The sequence below is a fragment of the Diceros bicornis genome, chromosome 15 (assembly GCF_020826845.1).
Source record: "Diceros bicornis minor isolate mBicDic1 chromosome 15, mDicBic1.mat.cur, whole genome shotgun sequence".
Lineage (NCBI taxonomy): Eukaryota > Metazoa > Chordata > Mammalia > Perissodactyla > Rhinocerotidae > Diceros > Diceros bicornis.
In genome coordinates, this window is record NC_080754.1 from 5424167 (window position 1) to 5436658 (window position 12492).

The following is a 12492-nucleotide window of genomic DNA, read 5'->3' on the forward strand; positions in this document are numbered from 1 at the left end:
AGGACTCTACAACTAAATGATAAAAAATTTCACTGTGAATGTAAAATGTTACAGAAATATACACAATTTACAGTATGTATTAGATCCACTTCCTGTAAGGCAGCAGTTGCAACTTCCTGTTAATGGGTTCACAGATCTTATTAAGTCATCTTTTACTATGGTTAGTACTTTTAAGTGCCAGTGAACAAAATGTGTTGCTGAAAAGAGTAGTCAAATAATTTAAAGTATTTAACAAACCTCTTGGTGGTTTTCAAGTAATATGGACGTTTAATTCCCCCTCTCCTGCCCTGCCTGGACAAGGATTAAATTAATTTTCAGTCTTTTCAATCCTCATTAAGCAGCTTGTTGCTAATGTGTCTTCAGCAAGTTACAGTGTTGTTCATTTCTCAGCAGAATTGTTCTATTTTAATTGTATTTATATAAGGAAAATAATACTGTTTTTTCCATTTTATGGTAGTAATAAGGTTTTTTGTAAATACATTTTTGGAGGACTAAAAAAAATGCCTATGTGCTCAGTATGACAAAAACCATAAAGAAAATACATTTAAGCTTGGGAAACACTGCTCTTCTATAGCTGTTTTTGCAAATTCAGGTTTTCTTGAAGTAGAATGCATTTATAATATGTCTGTGTGTAATATCTCTTGGCTCTAAGGAATAGAGTCTTAAGGACTGGCAGGAAAGTTGAGAAACTTCTGTTAAAGCCTTCATTTTAAGGTCTTATATGAAAATCTTTTTTCTAGCCAGATAATTAGAGCAGTACTATAGAATTATTTTTAAAGGGATTGCTTTCCTTAGCTTGAATTCTTCTTGGGTTAATTTGTAAAACCCTCTTGCTTATGAGGAGATTCAGAAAACGTACCTTCCTTGGTGGGTAGCTGGTCAGAATCGAGTTGCTGTCCGGTGCGTCCATCTAAAAATGAGTCTACAAACTGGCAGTGATCTTCTCCATGGCCTCTCTGATCGCCTATGTTATAAAATTTTCCTGAAGAACCAGAAATTAAAAGGATCATAAAGTGTTATTTTCTTTGATATGGGACAATTCTGAAATAATCAAATTGTTTCAAATAATCAGTCTTCCCTGTTCTCATATTTTTTCCCTCTTTCAGCCTAGTTTAAGCCACTAGTGTCTCTTGACTGAACTATGGAATAGTCTCCCAACTGGCTTCCCTGCTTTCAGAAATCCTTGCCTCTCTTTATTCTTCTGCCCAGGGATTAGTCATCTTGCAAAAATGCAACTGAGATAATGTTACCCCCTCCATAAATCTCTCCAGCGGCTTCCTGTTATACTCGGAATAAAACCCCAAGCCGCCTTTGGTGTCAGAGCTCCACATGACTCCACGCCTGCCTGCCTGATCTCGCCCTTCCTGAGCTCAGTGCCACGGGGGACCTGGCCGGGCCTGGTCTGCCCAGGCTTCTGCATTCTCTTCCCTCCACTGCAGTGCTTTATCCCTGGATCTTTGCTTGGCTAGCTCCTTCTCAAGGTTTGCTTCTTAGCACGAGTGTTAGCTTTTTGGAGCTTTCCCTAACTATTCTAACTGAAGGAGCTTCGGTTCAGCCATATTCTTTCCATTTTCATTCCGTTCAGCCATTTTCTCCCTCATCCTTCCTAAGCTTTCTTCAGAGCGCTACGTGAAATTCTTATCTATCTACGTATTTGTCATCTGTCTCCCTGCTAGACCATGAGCTACAGGGAGGCAGGAGTGGGTCTCGTTTGCTGCTGTTCCAGCACCTAGACCAGTGTCTGAGCAAAGCAGACAGTATCGGCTGAATGACTGAACGTATGTCTGCCTTTTATGTTCGGGCCAGCCTTATTTACTTGTTTAATATTTTTACTGTATGAATATAGAAGAGAAAATAACCCACTGAGTCTGGAGCAAGGGGTTAGAGCCCTTCGGGCCAGGTGTTTGAATCTTGATCTTGTCTCTGGCAGACTTAAAATCTTAAATATGTCATATGTCATATTCCTTCCATGATTACTGTTAAATACAATCATTTTATTATCAGTAGGCGTTCTGTCCTTGTTTGGCTGTAACAAAATTGAGCTTGAATGTGGTAGTGCCTTTACATTCAGGTTTGCCATGGTGGCAACTGTTTCAAATTGCATTTTCGTTATTTGCCTTCTAATGACATATCTCACGTCCTACTAGGCTAAGTAGTCCAATAACATCTTACTCACAGGGACAACTTGTATTACATCACACCTTAGTGGCTGGGACTGTCCGTAGAAAAGCCACATTACAGAATGCTGCAAAGCATTCCTGGAGGGACCAGGCTCAGAGCAGAGCTGGGCACCCTGCTTACCTGTGAGGGAGTCGCTCAGATAAATCTTGTATCTGAGGGAGTTGCACAGCTGCACCCCGACGAACTTTTTATACCACGTCCTTTTGACATACTGTTTGCCCTTACATTCTGAGTAAGAGTCTGAGTTAAAGGGTCTTTCAGTCCAGATGGCGTCTCTTCCTGCTGCATAAGGGAAACACATGGTTCGAGTTTAGTCTCTGACTTGGGGTACTGAAGAGCTGTCCTAAAAGCTTTTTAAAAAGCTGTTTGCAAAGTTCATGTCAACTTGCGGATACCTAGTTTTCTCCAATGCTAAATATTGGAGCCAAAAATATAGGAGTTTAAACACATAAACCCCCAATTAAATTCCTGTCAATAGTGAGGTAAACCTTAGAGCAGTGTTGAATAGCCTTTGTAGTGCAAGATGTAGACAGCATCCCTTTAGAAGCAAATTTAGGTTTCTTTTTTGCAGCATATTATACAATTTAAACAGCTGCTTTAATGTGACTTGTTATTAAAAGTGGAAATGAGAGTGTCATATGTTGACTTAATTATTTAACAGAAAATTTGAGCTGGCCTAGTACATGAATGGAAAGCAAGTTGCAAAATATCCAGCTTGTTCTCCGAACATTGTAGGCTCTTGATGTTACTGAATGTTTTAGGTAAGCACACACACCTGAGTGATAGTCTAAGAAGATGAAATGGACCAAAGTGATATCATGACTGAAATTCTGCCATGCTCGTTTAGTTGAATCAGTTTGGAAAAGCATACAGATGTGTTCACATCGAGACAGGTACTTACCAGAAACTGGCTCGCTCACTCTGGGGTCCGCTGAGGAGAAATAGCAAACACAGAGTCAGACGTTATTAGGCAGGTCACTCCCAGTGTTCCAGTGGCAGAGTTAAGAAGATGGGTGCTTAAGTTGTTAGGAAATCTACTGGCAAAATGGTACACTTGCTAAAGTCTGAATTTGAAAGTATGTTTTGTTTTGGAAATTGTTCTCGATTGGAGAGTCTCCTGCCACGTACTCAGCTGTATGTCTTACATGTGATTTGAATAGTTAGGAGTCCGTTGCTGTTCCAGCTTTCACTTCCATTTTAAAAGCTTCCTCTTAGTTTCATACAAAAACTATGGTTCGTAAAATCACCAAGATGCCATGAACTGCAGTTGGTGTAAAAATTATACAAATAATGCTGTGAGTACAAATGTATCTCTCAAAGGGATTGGCACTTAGAGGTTCAAATTAGAAAATTTCACAGCTGCTTATCACAAAAGAACAAATGGATTCCCTTTCTGAATGTACTGTGGCTCAGCGTGTCTGATATTTTGATTCTAGGCGTTGATTCTAGGCATACAGAGGAGAATTCATTCACTAGATCTTTGGGTATAGATTGATTACTCACTTTTTTTCTTTTAAACTGATGTGCCTTTTTTTCTGGCATCAAAATAAATGAGGAAAAACATAAGTGGTGTTTCCTTAAGGGTGCCTTCATCAGTTTGCTTTTCCCATGGATGATTTTTTGATATTACGCACAATGTTTAGCTGGGTTTCAAACAGGCTCTCTATGCAAAACATTGTGGCCCTCTCTGTCCTGTTGGGAATTCCTACTGAGGGGTTACCTGATTCAGTACTGAATGCCACTGTGTTGCTGGCTGGGCCTTCTCCAAGCGGGTTTTTGGGTTTCACCTGGAATTCATAGCTGTGTAGGGGGAAATTAAAAAAAAATTGTAATACAGTCTTCAGGGGTAGGAAACAACATTCCCTTATTGTACTGACATCCTTCCTGAGTGAATGGACATGTTTAGAAGCAGCTTGAGGAAAGAAAACATTCTTTAATTTTACTTTCCAAACAGCTTGTCTAATGTTTTGTATAAGAAAAGGATTAAGTTAATAAAAAGGGTAGTTGTCTTTTAAAAACCCCAAATTAGTAGAAATACCTGGGCAAGTTAGTAATGGGTGTGCAGGAAAGAGGTATGTGGTGGACCCAGGCTAATTCCAGCAACAAGGACCCTCAGTTTCCTTCAGATGTTTCAGCTACTTCCTGGGCAAAGCTGTTCTTTTTATTCCTTATGATCCCAACCTCGAGTATATGTTGCCTTAGACTTAGGCAGTGTTCCTCATTGTGGGGTCTGAACTGCCTATGTCAGGATCACAGGATAGGGTTACAGTGGGGAAAGTTTGTTTGAAATGCAGGTTTCTTGCTCCAGCCTAGCTACGCTGAATCAACTTTTTTTTTTTATGGGGTTTATAACATATTAAAAATACAATGTTTGAAAATACTAGCACAAAGCTCAGGAGGGAAGTATTGAAAGTATACTGTTGTAACATTCTTAAAGCATACATGAAGTGGTATTATATAAGTTGAATGTAGATTGTGATAAGCTAAAGATGTGTACCATAAACCCTAAAGCAGTCACTAAATTAATCAAACAAAATGTTATAGTTAATAGGCCACAAAGAAGATATAATGGAATCAGAAAAAATACTCAATCTCAAACAAGACATTAAAAAGTGAAGAAAATACAAATGGCACAAGTAGAAAACACATGGCAAGATGATAGACTTAAACCTAACCATATCAATAACCACATTAAATGCAGTCTATTAAAAGGCAAAAATTGTTAGATTTCATAAAAAAGCAAGATCCAACTATACGCTGCCTACAAGAAATGCACTTCAAATATAAAAGCAGAAAAATTAAAAGTAAAATGATGGAAAAAAAAATACCATGCTAACACTAACACAAAGCTGGATGGCTACATTGCTATCAATGTAGAGTTCAGAGCAAAGAATAAACATTTTCTTTACCATATTACCATTATCATAGTGAGAAAAGGATCCTTTCATCAAGAGGGCAAAAAATCATAAGTACTGAATCAACTTTTGAGGGGGTCCAGGTAGGAATTTATAAGTTCCTGAGGTGAATCCCATGCCCAGTGACGCTTGAGAATTACTAGACTAAACTATGGGAGCAGACGAACGTGAAAACAGTTTGTTGCAAAGACTTCCTGCTTACATCTCCTGGAACGCTGCAGGTCTTCTGTGGATCACAGGAAGCCATGGTCTGTCCAGAACAAGGGCATGGTAGTGTCGCCTCATGGAGAGCATGGGCACAAAGACAGACATCTCTTTCCCCTTATAAACCAGATTCATACAAGCCAGGCCTTAACCCTTTACATTAAAAAACAAAACACAAAATAAACCCAGATCCCTTGGAGTATGTTCACTTCTATCCTTAAGAATTATGCATTAAATTGCTATGCAATATTTGACAAATTTCATTCACAGAATACTTAAGCAGAGCAAATCCTTTTAAATGCACACAGTAAAACTATTTGCTGCCTGCCTGAAACTAAGAGTTCCTTTCAGTAGCACACTTAGCAGGAAAGTAATTTTGAATGAAAAACTGAGTCATCTGATACTATTGAGAGTCTCAAATTTGTACAAGGCTTTTAGGAGGTAATTCCCATTTTTGAGAAGTTTGTAACTGAAGAAGAATGCAGAACACACAAAAGATAGATATTTTATTAACAAGTGAAAGATAGAAGGGTGACAGCTCTCAACTTGGTACAGAGGATACCGTGTGAGCAGTAACAGGAGAACTTGCTGGGGCTCAAGGACTCAATTTCTTGACTACTGAGACATTGTGTTAAAACACTGCTAGAATCTGTAAGAAGATAGATTGTAGCATTTTACAACTATGGCAACCACTTTTTGAGAGCTTACTATCTATCAGACACATTAATCGCTCTACGTATATAAAGTAATACAACACACACACAAACCCCAAGAGATAGGTATTATCCTATTTTTTAGTTAAGATCAATGGGGCTCTTAACCATTGTACTATTACCATCTTTGCTTTTCCAAACTTCCAAACTTTGTGAAATGAGGATTAAAACGTACAGGCTATTTATAGTGGGAGACTGCCCATGGAAGCATTTTGTTAACTAATCAACTGATAAAAGGTGCCATTATCATTTGCAATAAGAGAATGCTGATGTAAAACCACCCATGTCGCTCATTTAAATAAACTGCACATATGTGGGGTATTTTGACATGGAATATTTTTTAGAGATTAAATTCTTGCTCAGAGGCCTGATGACCTTAAAAAAACAAAAACAAAAACCCACGATGGTAAACTGAAAATGGAAAAAAGAAATCCCAGGCGTCTGGACTTTGATTCTGGGGGGATGCATTCCAAATTCCAGGACATTGCCAAAAGCCCTGTGCTTTGGCCAAGTCTGATTGCTGGAATCATCTCCATGTCTTTTTATTTCAGTTATTTACACTTCAGCTCCATCTGTAGTATGGCCACAAATATTCATAAGCTACTTTTTCTGTTTTTTTTTTTTGTCAACATTTTATGAACAAGTTCATTTTATGAACTTGACGAGTTTTGAGGAAATCATTTTAAACTAAGTTTAATTAACAGCATGGGAACTAAAAGGCACATATTTTTTGACTGATTAAACCCTATATGAATGGAAAATATTTGAAGTGGCAAAATCTTTCCCAAGAAAGCACATTTTACCACAAGATTTATGACACTGTAGGTCTAAGAGAGTAGTGTCTCAGAAAATATTGATTGTACCTAGGAAATAGCATAGGATGTTATTTAAAAATTTCATAGAGGACAAGAAAGTTATTTAAAATAAAAAAGCATAGAAGAAATAAAACTTTAAATAGAAGGTTTGGATGCTAAAGTTAAGGAAATTTTACAAATACTAGAACAAAAAGTCAGAGATGAGAAAATAAGGAAATTGGAGGCTTATCCCAGAGAATGTAGTACCTAACTAGTAGGTTCTAGAAGAGAGAGGAGGGGAAAAGGAGGATAGAAAATTATCCTAGAAATTATGTAATTTCTCAGAGCTGAAAGACATGGGTTTCCATATTTAAAAAGCCTAATGTTTGCCCAGCAAAATGAAAAAAGAAAAAAAAAAGACTAACCAAAGCACACAAGTTGCAAAATTTCAGAGTACTGTGATAAAGACAGGATCTTAAAAGTTTCTGAGAAGAAAATAGGTACCATTCAAAGGATCCAGAATCAGAGTGACATTTGACTTCTTAGCAGCACTGGAAGTTAGAAAACAATGGAACAATGCCTTCTAAAGTCTTCCTTTTATCCTAAAATCTTTGGCCAGCTAAACAACAGTATGAGAGTAAACAAGGATATTTTCAGGTGTGTAAGGGCTCAAAAACATTATCTTCCATAACCTTTTCTGAAGATGTATTTCTCAAGAAATGCCACAAAGTGAGGGAGTAAACAAAGAAGGAAGACATGGGATGTAGGAATTAGGGGATTCAACATAGGAGAGAGGCAAAAGATGATGGTAAGGGATTCCAGGAGATATCTCCTTAAAAAAACAAACAAATACATGGAACAAACAAAAGGGCTCAGCACAGAGGGAACAGGCAGAACACCCGTCTCCCAGTCTTTCCCTGAAAGAGGTTTATCTGCAAATGTTAAAAGCTGCTGCCTGAGGGTGAGGCCTCTAACTTTAGCACATGTCTAAAGGGCCTGGCTGCAATCTTCCCCAGAGACTGGGAAGCAGATACCTTCCCTGCCCTCTCCTTCCACTCCATTCCAATAATAAAACCAAGTCAACAGTATCTTCCTGGAAGTAATTTGTACAAATGGTTGATGCCTTAGCTTTGCAGCTGCTGCCCAAGGGATGGGTCCCCAGATTGCCTGGTTCTGAGAGCCAATGGGGCTTGCATTCATGAGTCCCACAGAACTATAGCAGATAAAGAAGCAGTTCTTAATGGGCACAGGAGAACCCCCTCCCCACACACATAGCTAAATTCTGGATCCAGCACAGAGGGAGCAGGCAAAACACCCATGTCCTAGTGTCTCCCTGGAAGGGGCTTAGCTACATAATTTCCCAGCTGCTGCCTGAGGGTCCAGTTGATAATCAGTCTGCATCTAACTGCTGATGGTGATCCTCCCCACTTTGGGACATTAATGGGTTTGGGCATACCCTCAACTACTGGGAGCAAAGAAGCTGGCTTGGACAATCACAGAGGGTTGAGAGACAGCTGGAGCTTGGGCTGGGCTGATCGAAGAGGTTTATTTCCTACATGAGACCATTCTGTCAAGGGGGCCAGGTGGCTGTTTTATCTAATATGCAGAAACCAACACAGAGAGTCAAGGAAAATGAAGAAATAGAGGAGAATGTTCCAAACAAAAGAACAAGAAAAATCTCCACAAACAGTTTTTGATGAAATGGACATAAGTGATTTTCCTGATGAGAGTTCAAAATAACAGTTATTAAGATGCTCACCAAGGTCAGGAGAACCATACATGAACAAAGTGAGAATTTCAACAAAGAGAAAAATAAAAAAGTGCCAAACAGAAAACACAGTTGAAGAATACAATAACTGAACTGAAAAATTCATTAGAGGAGTTCAACATCAGACTGGATCAAGTGGAAGAAAGGGTCAACAAAGACAAAGACAGGGCAGTGGAACTCATCTAATCAGAGGAGCAAAAAGAATAAAGAATGAAAATAATTGAAAATAGCTTAAGGGACATATGGGACACCATCATATGGACCAAGATATACATCACAGGAGTCTCAGAAGAAGAGAGAGAGAAAGGGGCAGAAAGCTTATTCAAAAAAATAATGGCTGAAAACTTCCCTAACCTAAAGAAAAAAGAAACAGACATCCAGATCCAAGAAGGCCAGAAAGTTCCAAATAGAATCCAAAGAGACACACACCATGAGACCCACATTAATTACAAGAGACCCACATTAGTTATAATTAAATTGTCAAAAGTTAAAGACAAGGAGAGAATCTTAAGAGCAGCAGGGGAAAAGCAACTTGTTACATACAATGGAACTTGTAGATAAGATAACGTAGATAAGACGACTTGATAAGAACATCAGCAGATTTTTCAGCAGAAAGTTTCAGGCTGGAAGGGAGTGGCATGATATGTTTAAAGTGCTGAAATTAAAAAACTACCCAGCAAAGTTGTCCTTCAGAATTGAAGGAGAGAGAAAGATTTTCCCAGATACACAAAAGCTGAAGGAGCTCCACACCACTATACCAGGCTTACAAGAAATGTTAGAGTTCTTCAAGCTGAAATGAAAGGATGCTAATTAGTAATAGGAAAACGTATGAAAGTATACAACTCAGTGGTAAAGGTAAATATGGTTAAATTCAGAATACTATAATGTAGTAATCATGGTCAGTAAATCACTAATAACTCTAAAGTTAAAAGACAAAAGTATTAAAGATAACTACAATTAAATAATTTGCTAATGGATACGCAATGTAAAAAGATGTAAACCGTGACATCAAAAACAAAATGTGGAGGGGAGAGTGTAAAAATGTAGAGCTTTTGTATGTGTTTGAAGTTACATTGTTATCGGCTTAAAAGACATTGTTTTAGATGTAAGATGTTTTACATAAGCCTCATGGTAACCACAAAGTAATAACCTATAGTAGATACACAAAAGAAAAAGAGAAAGGAACCAGAGCATACCACTACAGAAAATCATCAAATTACAAAGGAAGAGAGCAAGAAAGGAAGAAAAGAATTACAAAACAACCAGAAAACAATGAACAAAATGGCAATAGTTAAGTCCATACCTATCAATAATTACTTTAAATGTAAATGGACTAAATTCTCCAATCAAAAAACATGGAGTGGCTGAATGGATTAAAAAAACAAGACCCGAGTATATGCTGCCTACAAGAGATTCATTTCAACTTTAAGGACACACGTAGACTGAAAGTGAAGGGATGGAAAAGATTCCATGCAAATGGAAACTAAAAGACAGCAGGAGTACCTAAACTTATATCAGACAAAGTAGACTTTAAGCCAAAGACTGTCATTAAAGACTGTCAAAGAAAGTCATTATATAATGATAAAAGGGTCAATTCATCAAGAGGATATAAGATTTGTAAATCTTATGTATTCAACATAGGAGCACCTTAACATATAAAGTAAATATTAACAGATCTGAAGGGAAAAATAGGCAGCAATGCAGTAACAGCAGGGGACTTTAATACTCCACTTTCACCAATGGATAGATAATTCAGACAAAAAATAAATAAGGAAACATTGGACTTAAACTACACATTAGACCAGATGGATCTAACAGACGCACAGAACTTTCCATCCAACAGCAACAAAGTACATGTTCTTCTCAAGTACACATGGAGCATTCTTCAGGATAGGTCATATGTGAGGCCACAAAACAAGTCTTAATAAATTTAAGAAAATTAAGATCATATCAAGCATCTTTTCTGACTACTGTGGTAAGAAACTAGAAATCAATTACAAGAAGAAAACTAGAAAATTCACAAATATGTGAAGATTAAACAACAGGCCACTAAACAACAAAGAAGAAATCAAGAAAGTAATCAAAACATATCTTGAGAGAAGTGAAAATGGAAATACAACATACCAAAACTTATAGGATGCAGCAAAAGCAATTCTAGGAGTGAAGTTTATAGTGGATAAATACCTATGTTCAGACAAAAGAAAGATACCAAACAACCAACCTAACTTTACACCTCAAGGAACTAGAAAAAGAAGAACAAACAAATCCCAAAGTTAGTAGAAGGAAGGAAATAACAAAGATCGGAGCAGAAATAAATGAAATAGAGACCACGAAAACAATAGAAAAGATCAACAAAACTAAAAGCTTGTTTTTTTTTTTTTTTAAATTAACACTTCAGTCATTTTTTTTTAAAGATTTTATTTATTTTATTTTTTCCCCCCAAAGCCCCAGTAGATAGTTGTATGTCATAGCTGCACATCCTTCTAGTTGCTGTATGTGGGACTCAGCCTCAGGATGGACGGAGAAGTGGTGCCTCGATGCGCACCCGGGATCCGAACCCGGGCCACCATAAAAGCTGGTTTTTTAAAAAGATAAACAAAGTTGACAAACTTTTAGCTAGAGTAACTAAACAAAAACAAGACTCAAATAAATAAAATCAGAAACGAAAGAGGAGACATTACAACTGATAACCACAGAAATACAAGGGATCATAAGACACTACTATGAACAATTATATGCCAACAAATTATGCAATCTAGAAGATAGTCTTCAAGACTAAATCATGAAGAAATAGAGAATCTGAACAGACCATTGAGTAAGGAGATTGAATCAGTAATCGAAAACCACCCAACAAAGAGAGCCCAGGACGCGAAGTTTTCACTGGTGAATCCTGCCAAACATTTAAAGAAGAATTAACGCCAGTCCTTCTTGAATTTTTCCAATAGGTTGAAGAGGAGGGGACATTCTCAAACTCATTTTACGAGATCAGCATTACCCTGATACCAAAGCCAGACAAGAAGACTACAAGAAAAGAAAATTACAGGCCAATATCCCTGATGAACAAAGATGCAAAAGTCATCAACAAAATGTTAGCAAACAGTTCAACAATACTTTAAAAGGGTCATATACCATGATCAAGTGGGATTCATCCCAGGCATGCAAAGATGGTTCAACATCTGGAAATCAATCAATATGATACACCACCTTAACAAAAGGAGGGATAAAAATCATATAATCAACTATATGATCTTGATAGGTGCAGAAAAAGCATTTGACAAAATTCAACATAGTTTCCTAATAAAAACTCTCAACTAACTGGGCATAGAAGGAACGTACGTCAACATAATAAAGGCCATATATGACAAGCCCACAGCTAACTTTATACTTAATGGTGAAAAGCTGAAAGCTTTCCTTCTAAGATCAGGAATAAGACAAGGGTGCCCACTCTCACCACTTTTATTCAACATAGTACTGGAAGTCCTGCCAAAGCAATTTCTTAAGAAAAAGAAATAAAAGGCATCCAAATTGGAAAGGAAGAAGTAAAATTGTCTCTCTGCAGATGACATGATATTATATGTAGAAAATCCTAAAGACTCCACCAAAAAACTGTTAGAACTAATAAACAAATTCACTAAAGTTGCAGGATACAAAATCAATATATAAAAATCTGTTGTGTTTCTATACACCAACACAAACTATCAGAAAGAGAAATTAAGAAAACAATCCCTTTACAGTAGCCTCAAAAAGAATAAAATACTTAGGAATAAATTTAACCAAGGAGGTGAAAGATCTGTACACTGAAAACCATAAGACATTGATGAAAGAAATTGAAGATGACACAAATAAATGGAAAGATATTGCATGTTCACAGATTGGAAGAATTAATATTGTTAAAATATCCATACTACCCAAAGTCA

The 12492-nt window shown here is 37.3% G+C and overlaps 1 protein-coding gene across 10 annotated transcripts in view; it reads right to left on the reverse strand.

The window, feature by feature from the left end:
* Positions 1 to 12492, reverse strand: part of ABI3BP (ABI family member 3 binding protein) — a 242074-nt gene that overhangs the window by 1196 nt on the left and 228386 nt on the right. For all 10 annotated transcript variants that reach the window (XM_058555697.1, XM_058555693.1, XM_058555691.1 and 7 more), the window contains 4 exons: positions 3902 to 3981; positions 3083 to 3112; positions 2302 to 2463; positions 860 to 982 (listed from right to left, as the gene is read on the reverse strand). In XM_058555697.1, coding sequence (XP_058411680.1) covers positions 860 to 982; positions 2302 to 2463; positions 3083 to 3112; positions 3902 to 3981 — 395 coding nt within the window. The remainder of the gene's footprint in view (positions 1 to 859; positions 983 to 2301; positions 2464 to 3082; positions 3113 to 3901; positions 3982 to 12492) is intronic.